Source organism: Rhineura floridana, chromosome 4, assembly GCF_030035675.1.
Source record: "Rhineura floridana isolate rRhiFlo1 chromosome 4, rRhiFlo1.hap2, whole genome shotgun sequence".
In the NCBI taxonomy this organism is placed as follows: Eukaryota; Metazoa; Chordata; class Lepidosauria; order Squamata; family Rhineuridae; genus Rhineura; species Rhineura floridana.
This window is the reverse complement of record NC_084483.1, coordinates 115,437,600-115,462,009: the sequence shown is the minus strand read 5'-3', so window position 1 is coordinate 115,462,009 and position 24,410 is coordinate 115,437,600. Positions and strand designations below refer to the sequence as shown.

Genomic DNA, 24,410 nt, shown 5'->3' with positions numbered 1-24,410 from the left:
CAAAACCTTGTGCCAAATTCAAATGAGATTTATTCCCAAGTAAGTAGGTATAGTATTACAGCCTTACTTTCTCAACAACAAAAACGGTGGTTTACCAAGCACTCTTAGTGTAACATAGGTGAATTCCAAACATGAATTGAGAGTTGTTACATGGCTGAAGAACAGTGACACCTAGGTAGTTAATGTGGGGATATCTGTACCAAATATACATGATTACAGGGGTACAAAAGATTAGAGTAACAACTCTATGAGATTAAAGTTATAGCATCAGAGATCATAAGAGAAAATGATGGCAGTTCTAAATTTGGAAATATGTCCAAATTTAAGGCCAAACTAGGGGGGAAAGAGAAAGCAGTTAGGGGAACAGCAACAGGAGTTCAGGGAAAATGTAATCTAAGGGGAAAAAACAATGATTTGGGGTGTAGAGCAAAGTACTAGTAGCAGCAGCAAGGACTTGTGAGGTGGAATTGTCTCTTATGGTCATGGTCTTGTGGAGACTTGCATTTTTGTGGCTTAAGCACTTTTGCCACTCCTTGTGTAACACATTAAAAGTTTTGCTTCACAAAACCAATGTCTCCAATGCATTCATAAAAAGTGAAGCACAACCATAATATGATTTCCTTATGATTATATTTGTGATGATTAAATTAAAACATTTCAGAATTTTACATACATTCTGTCTGGTAAACACACATACATTATGGTTTGTGAGCTCATTCTGAAATAGTATTACTTTGATGACTAATATTTCAATAGGCTGATGTTGCAATCACTGAGGGATGATAGCCATATCCATCACCACAATAGAGGCTTGCAAAAATTATGCCTTGGGAATAGCAAGCAGTTTCATGAACGGAACCAAATCTAGTTTCTCTCATGAAGTGTCCAATGTGCAAACAGAGACATGGCTTGATCCTACAGATATAAGGACTATTAGAGATTAACTGAAACGTAAGCATAAAACCTACTGACCAGCTTAACCAAGCAATAATCATATACTTTCATTCCATATTTCTTCTCTACACTGGCTATTATCTTGTTTTCTAGGAGTGTTAGCTGACATTTCATAAACTGCATCTTCCTCTAATTGCTCTGGTGTTTCTAAATCCTACAAGCAAAATCCGTATTGACGAATGTTGCAACACCTCAAGATCAAACATCTTCAACAGGCTCCATTAAAATTTGTCACTGTGAATATCTATTAAAATTTCCAAATGGACGTTCTGTTTGGGACCCCTTCAGTTAGTTTTCAATACAGCTCCCAGAATACAATGGGCCTTCTACAGAAGGCAGAAAAGCAAAACTAATCAGTTTATTTTTGTACAGACATTTCTACAACTGTAAATGTTAAAAATACTTGATTTCTAAATACTACAATTTGATTAAATGTCAAAGATAACCTGTTATATATTTAGAAAGTGAATTGTGCATGTGTGCTGTCTAGTCAACAGAGCCAATACACAGACATTTCTATCCAACCAGTAAAATAGGACTGCTGGCTTATTTATGCATGCTAATGATTGGTACCCTTTTAGTGCTTACCACTCTGTTATGTCTACCCTGAACTACTGAGCTATCAGACTGTGACAACTCCCAAAATGAGTTAAAAATGTCTGTCCTTGAAGGAAATATGACATATATATTATAACACATCCAATATCAATTGTTTTGAAAATAGCAAATGTAAAGACTTTGCCTTGGGTTGCTTTTGCTCAAGCATACTATATTTGTCTTAAACCTCAACAAATAACATTTTGAAATACCAGTAATTAGATTGCTTGCTCTAAGGGTTTCTGAATCATGTTTAACTTTTTAAAACTGGGAAATCCTTTTATTTTTAAATTGGTTCTACGTTAGTGTGTTATCTTGATCAAATGAAATAGCAAGGATCTTCAGAAGTATTGCACATTGACTATAATGCATACAGTACAGCCCCGCTTTATGGCGCTTCGCTTTACAGCAATTCGCTAATACAGCGGTCTCAATTAGACGCAATTAGACTAAAGCCCCACTCATACGGTGCTTGTTCCGCTTTTACGGCAGTTTTTGGGCATTGTGCACCATTCTATTCAATGAGTTCCGCTTTACAGCGGTTTTCACTTTAGAGCGGGGGTCTGTAACGTAACCCGCCATATGAGTGGGGCCCTACTGTACCTACCAAAATCTAACACAAGACAGTAATAAGAACTTTATGTTTAGTCTCAAAATGTAGGTAATAGTTTTAGCCAACATTATAGAACTCAAAGAAGCCATAAGTTACAATGAAATAAGTGCAATCCATGCAATGGTCTTTTTTCAGTATTTAATGAGACACGCAAAAACCTGCGTGTGGTGATGTAACAATGCAAGAGAGGTTGCTTTCGGTGGTACAGTCAAGCAGAAAGCAGTGAGCTAAAGCAGCCTTGGCAAGCTACCATCTTAAGAATGAAGACCCTTTCACCTTGTATGTATAAGTGCGTGGAAGAAGAAAGTTGAACAGAAAATCACTTCCACCTGGACCACTGTTTCTCCTTATCTGTTAAAGGCACATATATCACTCCCATCAGAGGCTTCATTTTGACACTGCCATCTTCTAGCTTATCGTACTGTTCCAGCATCTGGTTTCCTCCAGCAGGGCCAACAGGTAATATTAACCTTCCACCAGGCTTTAATTGATCTATAAGCTAGAAAATTTTTAAAAGTTTATTATTCACAGCAAATGTACCTGTAAGGTTGTATTCAATGTTAGTCATATTCAGAGCAGACTCACTCAGATTAACAGGCATGACTAAGTGCCATTAATTTCAATGGGTCTTATCTTCAGAATACTTTAGCTGGATACAACTCTGAGATCCCTACTTTGTACAATTTCCAAACCAATTTCCAAACCAAGTCTTGCAATATGCACTGGGAACTTCTTGATGGGTAAGAGCTTTCAGGTGCAATAGTGTGAGACACAGCCCACCCCTTCCCCCACCCCCATGCATAAATTGCTGGAAGCTAAGTTTTGGAAACAGGTAAAAGGGAAAGGGTTAGTTTGGAATGGCTCATCTTATTTATGAGCCTCTATAAAATTCAAAGGGATTTGCACCTGTACTGTACAAAGTGTTTTATCTCCAAACCGCCATCACCTCCAATTTCAAACAACAACACTTACATTTAGTGTACCCAATCAAATAATTCCATGGTTGTAATATGTTTCAGTTAATAAACAGCCCAAAATTTAAATAAAGGGGCCATAATTTAAAATAGGTGTAGGCACCCTACCAATCATTTTAATAAATAAAAAATCACTGCAAAAAATATAAGCATAAATCACTTACAGCTTGGGGAACAACTGGTGCAGCAGCTCCTACATGAATAGCATCATATGGAGCTTCATCTGGATATCCCATTCTTCCATCCCCCACTGCAAGAAAAAAAAATCTATACAAGGAGCAGCTTTCATATTAAGTTCAGCTTATTCAAGACGCTGAACTCATAGCTGAAATGCTAACTACACTTATGACTTTACGTGGAATTGGCAAATGCTGTTGGAATTAAAGTATCCAAAATTACCTCCTCCCCCAAATTTTAAGATCCCCAACTGGAATTTCTATTGGGAATAAATGATCTGGGTTCAAAAGAACTAGTCCCAAACAGAAGCAGATCACTAAACGTAGCCAGTGGTGCTATCCTAAGATTATGTGGACAAGATTGTTGGACAAGTATGGTCTACTACCCGTATACTCCACTTTTACCCTTTTGGCTCACAACATCAAAAAGGGAGAGATAAACTAGCTGGGTCTGGTAGATGTTAACTTCTTCCTTCCGAGAAGAAACATTCCTCGTTGCTCTTGAGGAAATTGTGAGAATGCTCCTGAACAAAACCTCCCTGGACCCATAAGATAAAAATAATTATCCGTAAGTTGCTAACATTCCCTTCACTGAAAAGGTGCTGCTCAACTCCAGGAACTCTTAGGCAAGACTGATTATATACATTCATTTCAACTGAGCATTAGGCCTGGTTTTGGCACGGAAACTGTTTTGGTTACTTTGACGGATGATGGATGACCATTATCAGGTGAATACAGGGAGAGTGCAACCCTGCTTATTCTCCTGAACCTCTCCACAGTTTTCAGTATCATTAAACATGGCATCACTGAATAGGCTGTCCAGGCTGGAAAATGGGAGCACTGTTTTACAGTGATTCAGTTCCTACTTGGAGAGCCAATTTTAGAAGGTTCTGTTGGAAGGCTATTGCTCAGCTCTTTGCATTTATGAAATATTATTTATGCTACAGAGTTTTGCAGGCTTCCATCCTGTCATGGTGCTTTTTAATATCTACATGAAGCAAGCTGGACAAAGACTAGAGCGCAAGTGGCACAAGTCTTGATCCGAAGCTGGTCAGTGCACACAATCAGGCCTACCATGTGGCAGTGCGGGTTGCAAAGAAGGCTCATTTTGCAGCTTGCATTGCATCCTCTAGGAGCTAGCCAGTGGAGTTATTTTGAATGGTTTGGAGGTTATTGACTCCAACTGTGAGGGAAAGGCCTCTGGAGCATTTTAGGACCTGCTGCAACCAACTGCAACACACTTTGAAGATGAAGTCGCTCAACTTTGGAGTGACCTTGACTCTGCTATGATTGTAGTTTCAGATGAAGTACCCAATGCTGGAGTTGGTGATGTGTTGTCCGATCAGTTTCAGCTTATGCAGTCAGCAGATGTGGACAATGTACTGGCAGCAACACATCCAACTATATGCCCTCTTGACTCTTGTCCTTCTGGCTCATTAAATCTAGCAGGGGGGGTTTGACTGGTTGGGTCCAGAGTGTGGTTAGCACTTCACGTCATGAGGGGGTGGTTCCTGCAGCCTTGAAAGAGGTGGTGGTGGTGACACCACTACTAACGAAACCGGTCCTGGATCTCTTGGATTGGAATAACTAATGACCAGTTGCAAATACCCCCTTCTTGGAGGTGATGGTGGAAAGGGTAGTGGTGGGGCAACTGCAGGCCTTTTTGGATGACATGGATTATCTACATCCATTCCAATGTGGGTTCAGGCCTGGCCATGGGACTGTGTCAGCCTTGGTTGCCCTGATGGATGACCTCTATAGAAAGTGGGGCATGGAGGACTTCCGGGAAGGGTGACTGGACTTCCGGGAAGGGTGACTTAGCCTGTGCCTGCTTTTGAGACGGGCTCCTGCCTCAAAAGAAGCTTATTCAGATATATCAGTCAGTTTTTTCTTTTTTTTTTGACTGATTAAACTTCTCCCGGGTAGGGAGAAACGAAGAGATTAACCTCAAAGCCTATTTTTGTTGGGACGACCAGATCTCATTAATTTATGGGACGAGGTCCAGCCGACGAAGGTGGGACGGATTTTTAACAGCAAGCTCTATCTGATAAAGCGAACGTTCACCTTATCTTCTAAGAGAGAACGCACTAACAGGCAAGCACCCTTCTTTCTATATTTTTCTTTTACTTGACTTAAATTGTTGCTGTTTAAAAGAGATTTGCCAGATTGATCAGTTTTTGACATCTCACTGGGGAGCCATAACTTCTCTCTGCTACGCACTAATTAATAGCTTATCTCTGTTTTTGTTGCAAAAAGCTGTCCTGGATTTGCATTCTAAAGATATACACAGAAGAGGGATTTCTATTCCAGATTTTTATTTTGAAAAATATTATACTGTTTTGAGACTACTCTCTTTTTGGTCTATTTTATTTTGACTAATCTGTTTCTTGACGATTGCCATTAATTGTTTCGATCCTGGGAACTGCATTTTGTTTACTTAACTATTGGAGAGATAAGGCTGTCTGCTCTGTTTATACTGTGATGTCACCAAGTTTGGAGTATTAACCCAATTGTTGCTGAAATAAGAAGTGGTTTTCCTATATTTTTCTTTTAAAATGGCAATTAAGAAAGTGGCTGAAAATCTGGAAATAACTATGTTTCAGAAAATAATGGATGAGATTGAGATAATGAAAATTGAATTGAGTAAAATGAAGCAGGAGATTAAAGATATAAGGGTCCCTGTGAGAGAGGTGACCCTGGAAGGGGTCCCTGTGAGAGAGGAGACCCCGGAGATTGGAACAGGGGTCCCTGTGAGAGAGGTGACTCTGGAGACTGGAATAGGGGTCCCTGTGAGAGAGGAGATCCCGGAGATTGGAACCAACGTGGAACAGGAACAAGATTTGGAGTCTATGGACTTTAGAAATAAAATCTATTGTTTGGAACTCAATGTTATCTCTGAAGAAATGAATGAAGATTCTAGAGATAAAGTTATCAATGGCATGGATAATCTTCTGGACTGGAATGATGTGATGGAGCCCAATATAGAGAAAATCTATGGAATTAAATGCAGCCATGTGACAATGGAAAAACTTTTAAGAGATGACCCAGTGTATTTTGAAAAAAAGAACAGAGATATGATTTTACAGCAGTATTTCAGCAACCTATTCAGAATGGATGGCAAGAAAATATTTGGGATAGAGGTAATCCCCATCAGACTCTTACTATATGACTATGGCTTTGACAGCAAGATTATTATGGAATACTGATAATGGAAGATTGGATATTGAAATTACTGGACTTAACAAGACTACTGAAGATGGAAGATGGAAAATGGAACTAATAGAGATAATAGAACAATGGCTACTGAAATTATTGAACCTAACAGATTCTGATGTGATGGATTAATTGAAATGTTTATTTTGACTATGGTTATGACAATAAGATTATCATAATTAGTAATGAGATGGATTAATCGATATGCTTATCTGGAAAAAAAAATTGATAGATATATTTCTTAAAGAATTGAAACCTCTCTTTGACTTTTTGTGGAAAGAATAAAGTAATGTTTATGAGATTTGATGATTAAGTAAGATAACTACTGGAGGAAAGTGATTTTATAATATGACTTAAGAGACAGGATTGTTATATATTATAGACTTATAACTGATTTGATCTTTGACAAATGGGAAGTCAATATTTTACTCTTTATTTTTTATTTTTGTTTTTTTTTTTCTTTTTTTCTTTTTGTTTAACTATTTTTGATTTTGTTTTTTGTCTTTGAATGTTTTATGATTTTGTCTTGTATGTTTTATGAAAATCTGAATAAAAATTATTGAAAAAAAAAAAAAAGAAAGTGGGGCATGGGGAAGTGCAACCTTGCTCCTGCTTCTTGATCTCTCAGCAGCTTTCGATACTATTGACCACAGTATCCTCTTGGACCAGCTCCATGGAATGAGAATTGGGGGCACCATGTTATGGTGGTTCTAGTCCTGCCTACAGGACCGAGTCCAGAGAGTAGCTGAGTGATTATTTTTTGGGCCCTGGCAGTTGCACTATGGGGTGCTGCAGGGTATTATCCTATCCCCAATGCTAATTAATATCTATATGAAGCTGATGGAAGCCATCATTAGGTGTTTTGGGGAAAGGTGTCATCAGTTTGCTGATGATACTCAGCTCTACTTCTCCATAACATCTGAATCAGGAGAGGCTGTGCAGGCCCTCGACTGGTGCCTGGACGCAGTTGTGGGATGGATGAAGGAAAACAAGCTGAACTCGAATCCTGGCAATACAGAGGCACTGTGGATAACTCATTCTCATGTCTGAGAAATTGGTCAATTGCCTGTCCTGGACAGGGTTGCACTCCCCCTGAAGGAGTAGGTATGCAGTTTGGTGGTGTTTCTGAATCCAGCTCTGTCACCGGAGGCCCAGGTAATCTCAGTGGCCAGACGTGCCTTTTATCAGCGGCACCTGGTGAGACAACTATGACCATTCCTGGACCAGGAGAGCTTGGCTATAGTAGTTCAGGCACTGGTGACTTCAAGACTGGATTATTGCAATGCACTCTATGTGGGCTTCCCTTGCACTTGACCCAGAGACTGCAGTTAGCGCAGAATGCGGTAGCCAGACTGCTGACAGGGATAAAACCATGTCAGCATCTCTCTGCTCAGAGATCTGTACTGGTTGCCCATTTGATACTGGGCAAAGTTCAAAGTGTTACTACTAGTATATATAGTCCTTACCAGCTTGAGACTAGTTTACTTGCGAGACCTCCTTACCCCATATGTGCCCATTCGAGCACTTCATTCTGCGGAACAGACACTGTTACAGGTGTCACATAATACTTGTTCTGCACTTGTAAGAAATCGTTCTTTTAGTGTGGCAGCACCTACTCTTTGGAGCTCCCTGCCTATTGACATCAGGCAGGCGCCTTCACTGTATTTCTTTCAGTGCCTGCTTTTTTTCTTTCGGTGCCTGGCAAGCCTTTCCAGTGTATTTCTTTCCAGTATATTTCTTTTGCTGCCTGGTAAGCCTTTCCAGACACATAGATGTCGATCTGTTTTAATCTTTTTAGTTAGCAGCTGTTTTAATTGTCTTAAATATGTTTTTAATTACTTGTCTTTAACTGTTTTATTGATAATATTAATGTTTCTTGTAAACTGCTTTGAGGTCTTTAAATTCAAGTGGTATACACATTTTGTTAAATAAAATATATAATACATGAAACCACTGAGCGATGCCATTTGAAGATATGGAGTGAAATTTCAACAATATGCTGCTAAAACCCAACTCTACTCCTTTTCATCTGATTTTGGTGAGGCAGTTGAAATGCTGAACTGGTTCTGGACAGGTTCACAGTTAGGGAATGCTCATAGATCCAACTATCAATGGAGGCCTCCTAGGGCAGTGGTTCCCAACCTTTATGAGCACGGGACCCCCTTTATAAGCTGAAAAATGTTTGTGACCCCCTACCCCCAGGGAGGCAGGCTGGCTGCCAGGAAGGAAGGGGGAAAGCAGCCTTTCTTTGCAGGCTTGCTTCTTTTTGCTTCACAAAAAGCCCTCTCCTCTCATTCTAAGTAAGGGCGTTGCCAGTAGCGGCAGTGCAAGGAGACGGGAATCGGTATAGTAATCCCCTCTTCTTCCTGGTAGCTCCACCCTCAGCCTCCTTTGGCATCTGCCATGTATTTTATAGGCGGATGCCTGCCCTTAGTGCGCCTGAAAGACGCTCTGGCATTTCAGCAAAAGGCCTCCCCTCTTGTTTGGAGCAAGGGGGAGGTGTCATCTGCAGTGGCAGTGGAAAGCCGACAGTGTAGAGGGAGTGAACACTTTTTTAAAAAAATTAATAAATAATTCATTTCTTTACTGTTCACGGCCCCCTCTGGATTACTTCGTAGCCCCCAGGTTGGGAACCACTGTCCTAGGGCATGGAATGCCTTTCACCAGCTTTAACTAATTTGCTAACTGTGACCCCTTCTGGACAGAGATAAGCTTACTGCCATTATCCACAGCTTGGTAACTTCTAGACCAACCAGGATAGGGAATTGACAGTATCACTCACCAGTCCTAAAACAGGTACATTGGCTACCCGTTTGTTGCAGGACACAAAACTCAAAAGTGTTGGTGTTGACTTTTAAATCACTTCATGGTTTGGAATCAACATATTTGAAGGATTGCCTACCTTCACATATGTCTGCTCAAACACTGAGATTACTTGTTGGAGGTGCTTCTTCAGTGTTCCCATCAAATATTTTTACTGTAGTTATTTGTATTTGTATTATTTCAATTAGATGTCACTTAAGCTATCCTGAAAATTTGTTATTTGAAGAATTGAATATAAATGTTTTAATAAATAAAGCACTTCTAAGAAGAAAGGCCTAACTGTGAGTTCCAAGACATTTGGAAGCAAGCCCCACTGATTTTAATGAAACCTGCTTCCAAGTAAGCTAGTCAGTCCTATAGATTTAGCAGCAAAAGCAATGAACGGTGCAACTGCACATAAATGAGAGCCAATACTGGAGAAGGGACTACAAAATTGTTAGTTCTGTGCTCGTTGTCAGAAACCTCCATCTCTTCCCATACTGAACAGTTGGGTCAGCCTTCGAAGCTCCTGGTAAGTTAAACAGACACACAGCTGTACATGAAGATGGGCAGGGTCCTTAGTGATTCCTGCTCTTGTACAACAGATGCAACAGCAATGCCATAAAGAAGAAGCATTTTTACAGAATGGGGCTACAGCTGAATCCCTATTTGAAGGGATTTGACTGCTCATGCAACCCTTAGATGAGATCCTATCAGCCGGTCACTGAGCACAGTTGCTTGTATAATATTGCAAACCTAAGCATATTTAACTGAAAATTGTTAGTAAAATGAAGAGTTATTCACAGACTCTTATGTGGGTTGGATAGTAAAGCTAGCTACTGTCGTAGTTTATGTCGTAGAAAACCTACCACAAACAAGCCCTGCATCCAACAAGCATACTCCTATAGCTATTTTTATTGTTAATATACTCCAGTTCTTACCAATCAGTTTCACTCTTCCTGAAGATAACAACAGAGGATCATCCTTTTTGACATTATTTATTGAGTCATCTACCAACTCTTTGATATGATCAATTCCTACAACTTGTCCTTTGGAGCCAACCTGAAAGAAAAATCCACGTTTCTGTTTTGGTGCTAAACATATTTATGTATTCAGCTACTTATTTTTACTTTAACGTTAAAATTATAAGCAAAGATTACAGGAGATGAATGGAACCCAATATGGGTCCTCCTATCATCTGCCTATCTATTTCTCTTACACATGTCCAACTCCAGTTTCACCACATCTGTTATGCCTCAGAATCTGCTTGGCACTTAGGTTTCTTCTGTTAAGATTCTATTCTATTGAGGGTTTTTTTTGCCACAAAATACTTTTGCATTTCTCATTGTCTATATTGATGCAATTGATTTCCCAATATTATTTTTGCTTTCATATAAATTAACAATCCAAGGTCATATGAATGTTTCAAGGCCTCAAACTAGTGGCACATTTTAGTAGCTTCATTATAAAATACATGAATAGCTACATATTTTGCCACACACAGAACACTTTTAATTTATCATTCTATTGGCTTTTGAAATACAATATAACCTGTACAGCACTAGCCTTTATTGCAGACTCCCCCTAAAGAGAACTACATGGGTGGCAAGACCACTTTTTTTAAAGTTAGGGTTTTTTAAAGATAAGGCAAAATTATGGAAAGAAGCTGCTAGGTGGCTTCTGTTGGAAACAGAATACTCCTTGGCAGTTCTTTTTAAATTATTTTTAAAAGAGTAGGGGAAAGATATATGGAGATGTTATTTTTTAAAATTAAGAATTGGTACCATGTTGCCAGTTGAGATTAAAGGTAGATTAAGAACCTGAGGTCTACTATGAATGACACTATACATATGACACTCTCTGCAATATAAAACAGAAATAGATAGCCCCCACACCTCTGCTTGTTTTATCGTTTAAAATACGCAATCGGTAAGAAAAAATCACTGAACAAAGTTTTAAAGCAGGGATGGAAAGTGTTTTTCAGCATGAGGGCTCATTTCCTAATCAGCAACATTCGGGGAAGGGGGGTGCATGCCAGTAGAGGATGGGCCAGAGGCAAAAAGCTGGCAGAGCAATGAATGGGATTCTTACATTTGTACAGTAACCTATATTTCAGTCACACACAAGTCAAAGGTTTCTACACATCTCTTCGTCCATTCATGCAAACAAGAGACATTATCACAGGACACATTCCAGCCAGGTAAAAGCACTTCAGGAGGCTGCACAGCAGGGCCAGTGAGGGCTGTGGCCTGTGAATGGGCATAACCTGGAGAGGGTCCCTTTCCAGACAGAGAGACCTGGAGGGCTGCATCCAGCCAGCAAGCCTAAGCATCCCTAACATAGTTTTAAGGCATCCTCTTACAGGTTATTATTACTTAACAATACAAAGGAACTTGCCCCACAGTGGGGTACCTCCCTACTTCATAAGCTGTTCTTTCTACAAAATAGTCAATCCAACTATTAGTTGGCACTAAATAAAAACAGATCGGCTGATTTGAGCTGGTATAGCTTATGTTCTTTTTCAACCAAAGTATATGGGTTGGACTTCATTGACATGGTAAGGCATTGCCAGTAAAAGTACCAAAAAGGGATGCATCCTTCTAAAAGTACAAAATAATGTTATCAGAATTTTTAAAAATGAAGCCCTTGCACTTGTCTTGTATGACATGAAAACTTTTAAGAATTTTGTAACTGAAGCAGACAACTAACAAGATTCATAAACTTATCATAAATGATTAAGAACTGTTTTCTCACCATCCGTGCAAAGCATGCTGAAAGAATTCCACTTCCAGATCCTACATCAAGGGCTTTGGCTCCTTCATGTAACTGTTCATATAGAAGTTCTAGAGCATATGCATGCTGGCCAAAAGAAAAAAGGAAAAGATTTTAACATTTAACTTTTGGTTTTGCTCAGTGTAGGTTCTTTTATAAAGACTTCAAGCTATAGAATTCAAAGAACCCTCTAGAAAACCCAGTGATTGAACTCAAGCAAGTAGTTGGAAACCTCAAACAATTTCTTTACATTTCAGCCCACATATAGATACATGTGCCAACTGTTAATAAGGAAATGGAAAAAAACCTAACTACCACAAGTTTCTACCAAATTTGAGTTCAGGGCTCTCTGTTTACCCTGCAACAGTTCAGAGGATCAGGCCTCTATAAACAAAATGAAAAATAGCTTTTAAAACCTCAAAAGCTCTCTGACAAGAAGCTATGAGCTTACATAAGGAGCCTAGACAGAGAGAAGCATGCAAAGGAAACTTATGTCAGGCAAACTATGAATCTATTAATCAAGTCTACGATGGACAACAACTATGATATGGAATGTTTGGGTGTCACAGTTCAAACCAACCCCCAACCCCCACTTCAAAAGGAAAACAAACAGCAGAGGTGAGAGAAAAAAATGACCTTTTCAAGCCACTAAAACTTACAGTATCCTAAAAAGGGGTGGTGGGGATGAGCATCAGGGTTAAAATGAACTCCATTTGGGCCATGGTAATGTCCATATCTCAAAAACTAATGAATGCTATATGGACAATAGCCAGCTTAGTTGTTAAAGAAGGCAGGCTTACAATATATAAACCTCATGCTTACCATGTGTGGAGCACTGATTGTTGCTTGAAATCCTATAAGGCAATTAAAGAATGGTCTAAGTAACAAAATAACTCAGTTATCAAAATGTTGAATATCAGCAACTTTTGCTAGCAGACATATGAGAGCTAGATATCATTTCTGAAGTGTTATAATACTAAAGAAACGTTTTCTAAAAGAGCAAATCATAAATAGCAAACCTGAACCAAAGAAATTAAAAAAAAAGGGGGGGGGAGAAATACATTGACTCAGTTAGTGTGTTGCTTTAAACTTGGGGTTCCCAATGTGGCACCCATTTATTTATTTATTTATTTTAATTTAATTTATATACCGCCCTAAGCCCGGAGGCTGTCAAGGCCTTCCCTGTCAAGGCCTTCCCTGGTGCCCACAAGAGGGCCTGAACCCAGTGAAACAAAAAGTGGCCTGCTGGAGGCTCCCCCCCCCAGCTCGCCACAGGAGTTCCTCCTTGTTTTCTGACCTATGCCCAAATATTAAACACAACTCCACACCCCTCTGATGGGATGCCCTCCTTTCCCTTCTCAATGCTAGTCACAGAAGAGACAGTTTGCTGCAGCAGAAGTATCTGTAAGCAACAGAAAGGTGTGTGAGAAAGGAATGTAGCAATGTGAGTCGACAGAGGACTTTACTGGTTACCACTTGAGTAGACAAAGTGGAGAGAATGTTTTTGGTGGTACAGCAAGGCCGTTGGGCCTTTTTTCTCCAGGGGGTGGCCAAAGGAGGAAGCATTCCCTGCCCAGCTGCATATTTTTGGCTGCAGAAGCAGCAGAGGAGCAAGGCCATCAGACTCCCCCCTCCCCTTTGTGGGGAGGAGGATGAAGTTCTCTCCGTCATTTCCTCCCAAAATGCCCATATGGGAGGAGATTGAATGACTGGGAAGCATCCTGCAGCTCTCCCCCTCCCTGCTCCAATAGATCAATGAGGCCAAGGCGTCCCCTCACCTTTGGCACTCCCTCCTCTTCCCTTTAAGATCCCCTTCAGTGGGGAAGAGTGAGTATGATGAGACTGGGGGCACATCTCTGAATCTACTATTAATCCACCCAGGGTAGTTTCAACTCATGATCTGGTTCTTGGCTACCTTCATTGGCTATTATTCTTGAGCAACAGCCACCATGGCCCAAAAACATATATCCAAGGCATAAATCAATGTCCACCTCTAGGTCAGTGCTGGCTGCCACCCAAGAGGATACAACACGTCCAAATCAATAAACACACCAAAAATCCGTCTAGTCTAGCATTTGGTTTCTAAGACTGGGCAGCAAGAGCCTGGCATGAAGGCAATAACCTGTCCTGATGTATGTTCCTAACATTCTGAGATATACTGCCTCTGAACACAGAAGTTCTATTCTCATAATACTAGAACTCGTGGACATTCAAAGAAGCTGAATGTTGGAAGATTCAGGACAGACAAAAGGAAGAACTTTTTTACTCAGCGCATAGTTAAACTATGGAATTTGCTCCCACAAGATGCAGTTATGGCCACCAGCTTGGACGGCTTTAAAAGATTAGACAAAATTCATGGAGGACAGGGCTATCAACGGCTACTAGCCATGATGGCTGTGCTCTGCCACCCTAGTCAGAGGCAGCATGCTTCTGAAAACCAGTTGCCGGAAGCCTCAGGAGGGGAGAGTGTTCTTGCACTCGGGTCCTGCTTGCGGGCTTCCCCCAGGCACCTGGTTGGCCACTGTGAGAACAGGATGCTGGACTAGATGGGCCACTGGCCTGATCCAGCAGGCTCTTCTTATGTTCTTATTTAGTGGTCATGACTAAGAACCACTGAAGTACCTATTCTTCATTAATTTGTTTATGTCTTTTAAAAGCCATCTAAGCTAGTGGCCATCATCACATCTTGTAACAGTGAATTCCAAAAACTATTTATTATTTGAAATAACATTTCCTTTTCTCACCCCTGAACATAAAGCCGATAAATTTCATTGTGTGATTGACTTCTAGTGCTATGAGAGAAAGCAATCTATCCATATTCCAATTCATAATGTTACAAATTTCTAGCATATCCCTCCCCGTTAGCTATTTTTTCCTTAAGCAAAGAAGCCCCACACACATTTCTTTGTAATTATTATCTTGTAAGGAAGATGCTCCAGCTCCCTAATTTTAGCTGCTCTTTTCTAGTTCTGTGATATCTTTCTGCATTGTGTTATAGAAGCTTACATTACATTAAAGCCTCAGGAAAATAAAGCTTTTATCTAGTTAAAAGACTTTGAATACATAATTCTCATACCTATTGACTGAGGAGAATCCATATATGGGTTGCATTTTGCATAGTGGCTACGGTCTGTTGCAAGCATTACTTCAAATACTTTATCTGATTTGATTATTCCATTTTCTGAAAGAAAAGAAAACCAGAATTTAAGGCAATATTATTCAACAATCCATCATAATGAAATGTCAAAATAAAATGCACAACAGTCTTTAGAAAAATCACAAGTAGTTATACAACAGATGTAATGCTAAATTGTAAACTTTTATATGAGAGAGAATTTTAAAGAATCAAACAGAACTTCAGACAAGTTTGCTCTGGATCCTAGTAGGATGCAGTTAATTACTAAAACAAGTGGTGATCCGACCGCTCCTGAAAAAGCTCACCCTGGACCCACTGGTTTCTGACAACTACCAGCCAGTTGAAAATACCCCCATTTTAGGAAAGGTGATCAAGTGGGTTGTGGCACAGCAATTGCAAGTACTCTTGGACAGCAGAGAAGTGACAAGTTCAAAAGTGCAGGGTCCCTTCATGCTAGTCACCCCACTCCCCCTCACCTGCTTGCTTGCTCTCGGATGTCATCTCCGCACTCCCCAGTCCTTCCCACACATACCTTCTCCCCCCAAAGCAGCCAATCAGCATAAAGGGGGACTGTGTGAGCTACTGCAAAGAGTCTTCTCAGTGGCCGACTCTCCTCATTTCACTCTACTTGGCTCCAATCAGCAGGAAAAGTCAAGAAGCATGTTAGAACACTCTTGTCAGTGGCTAACACACTCCCCTTTCATACTGATTGGCTTGCTGTCACTGTCACCATTTGACTGCCCTTTCTCACTGTCATATTGCTTAAATGACTGAATTCAGCATCTACTGCTTGATGATGTCGATGGGATGCCATCCTCAGGGTTCACTGTCCCTTCTGCAATTACAGAATTCTCCATCTCCACGACTTGGCTTTTTGAAGTAGGAATTAATAAGAACTCCTTTCACTCTCATGGGCTCCAATCAGCGGGAAACAGCGAGGAAGCAACTGAGAAGACCCTTCTCAGTGGCTAACACACTCCCCTTACATACTGATTGGCTTGCAGGATGCTGGAGACATTGGGACCCTGCTCCCAAAAAAGTAAGGGGTCTAAGACCCCCGCACAAGACCCCAGATGACTACACCCTTGCTCTTGGATGAAACAGATTACCTTGACCCATTCCAATCTGGGTTTAGACATGGTTATGGGACTGAATGGGCCTTGGTCACCCAGATGGATGACTTTTATCAGGAGGACAGGGGAGTGCAACCCTGTTATTCTTACTTGATCTCTCGGCAGCTTTTGATACTACTGACCATGGTATCCTTCTGAGCTTACTTAGTGAGATGGGTATCAAAGGCACTGTTTTACAGGGGTTATGATCCTACCTCCAGGGTCATTTTCAAAGAATAGCATTGGGTGATTGTCTTTCAGCCCCCTGGCAGTTGTGCTGTGGGGTGCCACAAGGTACCATCTTGTTCCCCATGCTGTTTAGCATCTATATGAAGCCCTTGGGAGCGGTCATCAGGAGATTTGAGGTGAGGTGCCAGCAGTACACTGATGATACTCATCTCTATTTCTCTGTCTTGAGAGAGGCTGTACAAGCACTGGACCACTGCCTGGACTTGGTGGTGGGCTTAATGAGTGGCTTTTACCAACTCTGGCTGGTTAGACAGCTGTGGCCATTTCTGGACCGGGATAGCCTGACCACTGTTGTCCATGCACTGGTAACCTCCAGGTTGAATTACTGTAATGCGCATTTTGTGGGACTGCCCTTCAGGTTCGTCTGGAAGCTGCAGCCGGTGCAAAATGTGGCAGCGCAACTGCTCACTGGGGCAGGCTATCACCAACATGTTACCCCACTGTTGAAAGAATTGCACTGGCTGCCCCATTAGCTACTGGCTTTAGCTACCAGGCAAAGTTCAACGTTCTGGTTTTGGTATACAAAGCCCTTTACAGCTTGGGACTAGGATACCTGAAAGATCGTTTTAACCCTTATATACTCAGTTGATCACTGCACTCTGCAGATACCATCTTATCAGAAGATCTGTTCTGCACAACATAGGAAGCAGACCTTTAACACTGTGGCATCTACCCTATGGAATTTGCTCCCCTTAAATATTAGACAAGCACCATCTGTTTTATCTTTTCAGCACCTACCAAAGACCTTCCTCTTTCAACAAGCCTTTTAAGTAGAGGCCTTATCCTAGTCTGCATCTGTGCTGGAGCTGCTTTTTAAGATGTTTTTAAAGATGTTTTAAAAAAGATGCTTTTAAAGATGTTTTTTAAGATGTTTTGTTTCAATATATTTTTAAAGGCGTTTTGTTTCAACATATTTTAAATTCTGTTTTTAAGACGTTGTAGAGTGTTTTAGTGTTTTATTTGCCGCCCTGGGCTCCTTCTGGGAGGAAAGGCAGGATATAAATTTAATACATAATAATAATAATATTTATTACAGTGACTAACCAGACATATTAAATTCTTATAATAAAATATTTTGGTTTCCGCCTTCTTTAGCATCTCTAATGTAAATCTATTAGCATCAGAGCATTTGAAGATGCAACCTTAAACAGGGTCTCTTCATAACAGCCACAGCCATGCCCCCATAGCCACGCCATCTCACAGCCACACTCCTTTCTAAGGTTATGCAACCTCTGAAGTTTATAATCTGGTCATGTTTGAATACTGTTTTCTGCTTCTGTCACTGTCACCATTTGACTGCCCTTTCTCACTGTCAGTGATATTGTTTGAATGACTGAATTCAGCATCTATTGCTTGATGATGTCAATGGGATACTATCCTCAGGATTCACTGTGTCTTCTTCTGCAATCACAGAATTCTCCATCTCCATGACTTGGCTTTTTGAAGTAGGAACTAATAGGAATTCCTTTCACTCTCATTGGCTCCAATTAGCAGGAAACACTGAAGAGGCAAGTTAGAAGACCCTTCTCAGTGGCTAACACACCTCCTCTTTCATGCTGACTGACTCATAGGACACTGGAGGCATAGGGACCCAAAAAAGTAAGGGATTTAAGACCCCCCAAGACCCTGGACGACTACACCCCCTGACCTTAAAGTGTTAGTTTAAAATGCAGCCTGCAGCAACAATATTCATTATGTCCATGTTAGTTTATCTGTAAAATATGGAAGTCAAATCCATACTACTTCAAAACTAATATAAAAACCCACTGTTGGGATCAATTAGAAGCTGCACCACAAGCCTCCTGGTTTATGTAGTGTTGATGATACAGTGAACTATTTAATTGACTGCTTCTGGAATGATCCTCCTTTGCTAAAGTAATGTGGTCCATTTCCTAAATTCTGCTTTGGCAGGTGCAGCCAAGCACACAGAGCAAGGAAATCCAAGTATGATTGGAACTGTAGAAGAGAATATGCATAACTAAAATTCAGCTATTATACTTGTTCTACCACAGCAAATAAGCCAGCTTTTTGAGTTATATAATGCCTGGCAAATCCTATATCAACTTAACATAGTCTCTTCAGTTCAACACTCTGAAGAATGTGTCACAATTTTCACAAAGAAAGTATGTGAACTCTAGATGGGACATTACACTGGGAATGTATCTCTTAATCTAATTTCAGCATAGTTGTCCATGAGGAAGATATGTGCAACTGGAATTAACATCCACAATGTACAACTCCAATTCATGTCTGCCTTGATTAGAGATGTGAAGGCCCGGAAGAAAACCTGGAAAAAATTGGTGGGAAAATAGTTCCCACCACCCCCTTTTTAAAAAATGAAAAATTAAGGGGAAATGGGGGGACTGGGTTCCCCCCTAATTTTCCCATTTTTTCCCTGACCATCACATCTCTAGCCTTCATTACACTTTTGGGGGCAGGGACTGTGGCACATTTGTTGACAAGTATTGTATCAATACTCGTTTAAGACGGTGATACTAAGTCACACTGGTGTCCACATTCTTAAGAAGTCACTGGGTTTGCCAATTATCAACCAGTTCCTAAACTTCCACTTTTTAAGAAAAACCTGAATGCTATATAAATTATTATACAAACATTCTATGGGGAAGCAACAGTTACTTTAGCCACACAACTACTTAAATGGTTAATAACGTGGCAATGAAGTAGACTGAACAAGCTGCACAGGGCAAAGTAACAGGATTCAACAAACTCTTAATATAAAACAACTAAAAACAAATGCATGTTAAAGATTGGATCAAGAAAAAAAGAAAAACGTCCAATAACTAACATTTCACCCAGATGTGGACCACTATCTTCTAGTGAGGAATTTTCCTGAAATAATGAATTCAACAAACGAACAAAAACACATACTACTGGCTGCAAGAGATAATATAGTACTAAGGCACTTTTAAAGACCTTTTTTATTTTTATAGTCTTCACATTAGAACTGTTTTTAGGGTGAACTTTGGAAGTAAATGTGCTTTTTGAAGCATGTAATTGGTTAATTTCCAGATCAGGTAGTTAAAAAAAGACCATCAAGAATGATTTTATAGTGGAATCACATTTTAAAATAATCTTTAGCCAAGAAAGATCCTAAGAACCAGTTGTGAACCATTCAAACAAAATCACTATCCACTGGGCCACTCTATACCTTTGAGTTTATTCTTGAATGCAGATTTCTCCATTCTTTTTAAAATGGAACAGTAGTATAAACAGAAGATACGCAAACTGAATGGCAGTGGTGGCACAGCACTTCACTGGATCTTTTCCAGATTCATTAACTTAAGATTCATTAATTTCACTCGGAACCTCTTGCCATCATCTTTGAGAAATCCTGGAGAATGGGAGAGGTGCCGGAGGATTGGAGATGGGCAAACGTCATCCTGCTCTTTAAAAAGGGTAAAAAAGAAGATTCGGGGAATTACAGGCCAGTCAGTCTGACTTCAATACTGGGAAAGATATTAGAACAGATAATAAAAGAGTCCATTGGCAACTATCTAGATGACAATGCTGTGATTAGTAGGAGCCAGCATGGGTTTGTCAAGAAAAAATCCTGTCAAACTAATCTCATCTCTTTTTTTGATCGGGTCACTAGCTTAGTAGATGGTGGAAATGCTGTAGATGTCATCTATCCAGATTTCAGCAAAGCGTTTGACAAAGTCCCCCACGACCTCTTGATTAGCAAACTGGTCAAATGCGGACTAGATGGAAATACTGTCAGGTGGATTCACAACTGGTTGGAAAACCGTACTCAAAGAGTGGTCGTCGGTGGCTCTGCTTCGGACTGGAAGGAGGTTTCGAGTGGAGTGCCACAGGGTTTTGTCCTAGGGCCGATACTCTTCAACATTTTTATCAATGACTTAGATGATGGGGTGGAGGGAAGCCTTATGAAGTTTGCGGATGATACAAAACTGGGAGGGACAGCTAACACAATGGAAGACAGGAATAAAATCCAAAGGGACCTGGATAGACTAGAAAATTGGGATGAAATTAATAAAATGACATTCAATAAAGACAAATGCAAGATTCTGCATTTAGGCCACAAAAACAAAATGCACGGGTACAGGATGGGAAATACCCGGCTTAGCAGTAGTGCGTGTGAGAAGGACCTTGGAATTGTAGTGGATCGCAAGTTGAACAAGACCCAGCAGTGTGATGCTGCGGCAAAAAAGGCAAACGCGGTTTTGGGCTGCATAAACAGAGCTATAGTTTCCAGGTCGAGGGAAGTAATAGTCCCACTATATTCTGCATTAGTCAGGCCTCATCTGGAATACTGCGTTCAGTTCTGGGCGCCTCATTTTAAGAAAGATATAGACAAGTTGGAGCGGGTTCAGAAGAGGGCAACGAGGATGATAGCCAGTATGGAGAACAAGTCTTATGAGGAAAGGTTGAAGGAACTTGGCATGTTCAGTCTGGTGAAGAGAAGGCTGAGGGGTGATATGATTGCACTCTTTAAGTACCTGAAGGGCTGTCACATAGAAGAGGGTACAGATTTGTTCTCTGCTGCCCCAGAGGGTAGGACTAGGTCTAATGGTTTTAAGTTGCAGGAGCGTAGATTCAGATTGGACATTAGAAGGAACTTCTTGACAGTAAGGGCAGTTCGGCAATGGAACCGACTGCCTAGGGAGGTGGTGGGATCCCCTTCGCTGGATGTCTTCAAGCAGAGGCTGGACAGCTATCTGTGGGAGATGCTCTAGCTGTGGATTTCCTGCTGTGAGCAGGGGGTTGGACTCGATGGCCTACAAGGCCCCTTCCAACTCTATGATTCTATGATTCTATTCAACTAGTCACAAGGAAAATGGTTCCTAAAATATTACTTTACTTTATACTCCCAACTTAGTTTCTGCAATGCTGGGATTTTAAGTAAAACTCAAGAATGAGCTCCCCCTCTCATTAAGGTAGCCCAGTGTGGTCCAGTAACTTCATAATCACTATTTATTAAATATTGGACATTGTTCCTAAATTTGTTCTAGAAGAAGGTGCTTCAGGGACAGGTTGCTCTCCAAGACACCCAGGACCTAGCGTAGCGTATAAGGCGTAAGGTGAAGGAATCTGTTCCTTTGTTCAAGGGTGGACGATCTACATGTGAAAACCCAGCCCTGCTGAGACTGTACTTTATTGCTTTTCAACATTTCAATAAAGTTGTAAAAAAATTGCTATGTATGAACTAGCAACATAATTGTGTACTTGAGCTGTCTAGCATACATTCCACGTTGCTGTTTCTTATCTGCCATGCTACTGATGTCATTATTAGTTACTGTCCTCTCAGTAGAAACGCTATCTGTTTTCCTTCTTACTTTTTTATTTATTCTTCATTTCTCCCTATTTAAATAATATGAGTAACTATGCCTAAATGTTGTATTTTCTGAGATATAGACTGTTCAAGGAGCCTTGACAATCCACTCTGAATATTTAAACATTTTTCTAGAAGTTATTCTCAAGATTTATTTAGAGGACAAGTCAAGATTAATAACTGCAGTTAAGATCTATGCTTTCAAAAGTTCCAAAATAAAAACTATCCATGCTAAATTTCTTGATTTCATTTTATCACATTTCAATCACATTTAGGGCTGTGAAAATTATGCTGAAATTGTCATCCAAAACCTGCAAGGAGGGCAACACTAGAATTTATGTAACCTTTTCTAAGGTTTTTCAACAACTAAGATCATATCCATCATCTAGTAGTGTGGACTAGCAAAATTCAAAACATATACATAGTCTTGTCTGTAAGCACCATACATATTTACGTTGTAAAAAACTCTGAAACAAATCTGAGGCTCAGTTAAGTCCCTGCTCGCTCTCTCACCTTATTAATAAACTGCAATGAAGCTTTTAATCTTTCGTCCCTGCAACATCAAGGATTACCAGCAAAGTGGGGGGGGAACCAACATAAGCCTACTTTTACTACACAAGAAGACTTCAATAACAATGACTTTGCTAGAACTTATCAATGTCTTTCCAGTGGCTAGAAAAGGCAGGTATGGGGACATTCATGTTTCTATGTTTTAGCTAGAGAAATATTTTAAATATTTGGAAGGTAACAAAGACTAACTTCAGCAGACTCTTTTTAGTCAGATTTAAATGCCTTAACTTGGAGCTTGCTGGTGTTAGATCTTTCTGGTGTTGTCTTTGACGGCTGTTCTATATTTAATTATACTGTACATTTATTGACCTAGATGCTTGTTTGCCAGCAAATGAATTACCTTTATTGAGAACCGGACAACGGGAGTGAATCCCTGTTCCTTCTCCTTGATTTATCTGAAGCTTGTCACCATTGTCCATAGTATTCTCCAGAACGATCTCCATGGGTTGGGTAAGGAGGGCATTGTATTACAGGGGTTTCAGCTATATTTAGAAAGTAGCATTGGGAGATTGCTTTTTGGGCCCTACTGTATGAAGCTGCTGGGAATGATCATTAGAACACTTGGAGTAAGGTGCCATTAGAATGCTGATTATTATTATTATTTATTGTATTTTTGTTATCTGTCCTTTACCAGATTATCCCAGGGTGGGTTACAGTATATTAAAACACAGCTCTATTTCCCCATAAAATCTGAAACAGGTGAGACTGTGCAGGCTCTGGACTGGTGCCTGGATGCAGTGGTGGGCTCCAATTCCAGTAAGACAGTGGCTCTGTGGGGCAGTGGTCCCAGTGTCCAAGACGCTCTCGGAAGAATCAGGTATGCAGTCTGAAGGTGCTCCCAGATCCAGCTATCACTTATGAGACTCAGGTCACTTATGAGACTCAGATGATTAATGTTCCACTAACTTCAGCCATTCCTGGACTGGGATAGCTTGCCCACAACAGCCCACATATTAGCAGATTCAAGAGCGGATTCCTGCAGTGCACTCTATGTGGGACTTCCCTTGTGGTTGGTTTAGAAGATGCAGTTAGTGAATATTATAGCATGATTGCTGAGAGTAATGAGATCCCACCAGCACATTACACCTCTGCTCAAAGATCTCCACTGACTGCTGATTTGCTATTGGGCCAAATTCAAGTAGTAGTAGTAGTAATAATAATAACAATTATTATTATTATTATTATTTATGAGTCGCCTATCTGGCCGAATTAACGGCCACTCTAGGCGATATACATTAACACAGTAAAATACAATATAAAAACCCATGAGAACCACAATCAATAATTAATCTAAGCATCACCCTACCAGTTAATAACAGCATTAAGCTAATCCACCCCAGAGATCCCATAGGCCTGCCTGAACAGCCAGGTCTTCAAGGCCCGGCGGAAACCTATCAGGGAGGGGGCATGGCGAAGAACGAAAGGAAAGGAATTCCAGAGGGTGGGGGCCACAATCGAAAATGCCCTCTCTCTGGTCCGCACCAGCCTAGCTATTTTAACTGGTGGGACCGAGAGAAGGTCTTGTATGGCTGATCTTGTTGGGCGGCATAATTGGTGACGCTGGAGGCGCTCCTTCAGATAAACTGGGCCGAAACCGTATAGGGCTTTAAAGGTCAACACCATGAATTGGGCCCGGTAGACAACTGGTAGCCAGTGTAGATCTACTAACACCAGAGTGATATGATCACGGCGACGGCTGCTCTTAATCAAACGTGCCGCCGCATTCTGTATCAGCTGTAATTTCCGGACCGTTTTCAAGGGTAACCCCACGTAGAGCGCATTACAGTAATCTAAGCAGGAGGAGACCAGGGCATGTATCACCCGTGGGAGCAGATGGGTAGGAAGGTAGGGTTGCAGCCTCCGTATTAGATGGAATTGATACCAAGCTGCCCGGCTCACTGCCAAGATCTGAGCCTCCATGGACAGCTGGG

At 40.7% G+C, this 24,410-nt stretch overlaps 1 protein-coding gene across 2 annotated transcripts in view; it reads right to left on the bottom strand.

The window, feature by feature from the left end:
• Positions 1-24,410, bottom strand: part of PCMT1 (protein-L-isoaspartate (D-aspartate) O-methyltransferase) — a 30,267-nt gene that overhangs the window by 2,605 nt on the left and 3,252 nt on the right. Inside the window, exons 2-7 of one of the 2 annotated variants that reach the window (XM_061624103.1) lie at positions 15,178-15,282; positions 12,924-12,955; positions 12,084-12,188; positions 10,271-10,391; positions 3,303-3,388; positions 2,494-2,663 (exon numbers count right to left, since the gene is read on the bottom strand). In XM_061624103.1, coding sequence (XP_061480087.1) covers positions 2,494-2,663; positions 3,303-3,388; positions 10,271-10,391; positions 12,084-12,188; positions 12,924-12,955; positions 15,178-15,282 — 619 coding nt within the window. Of the gene's footprint in view, positions 1-2,440; positions 2,664-3,302; positions 3,389-10,270; positions 10,392-12,083; positions 12,189-12,923; positions 12,956-15,177; positions 15,283-24,410 lie in introns of both variants that reach the window. The other variant, XM_061624104.1, reaches the window with a different exon arrangement.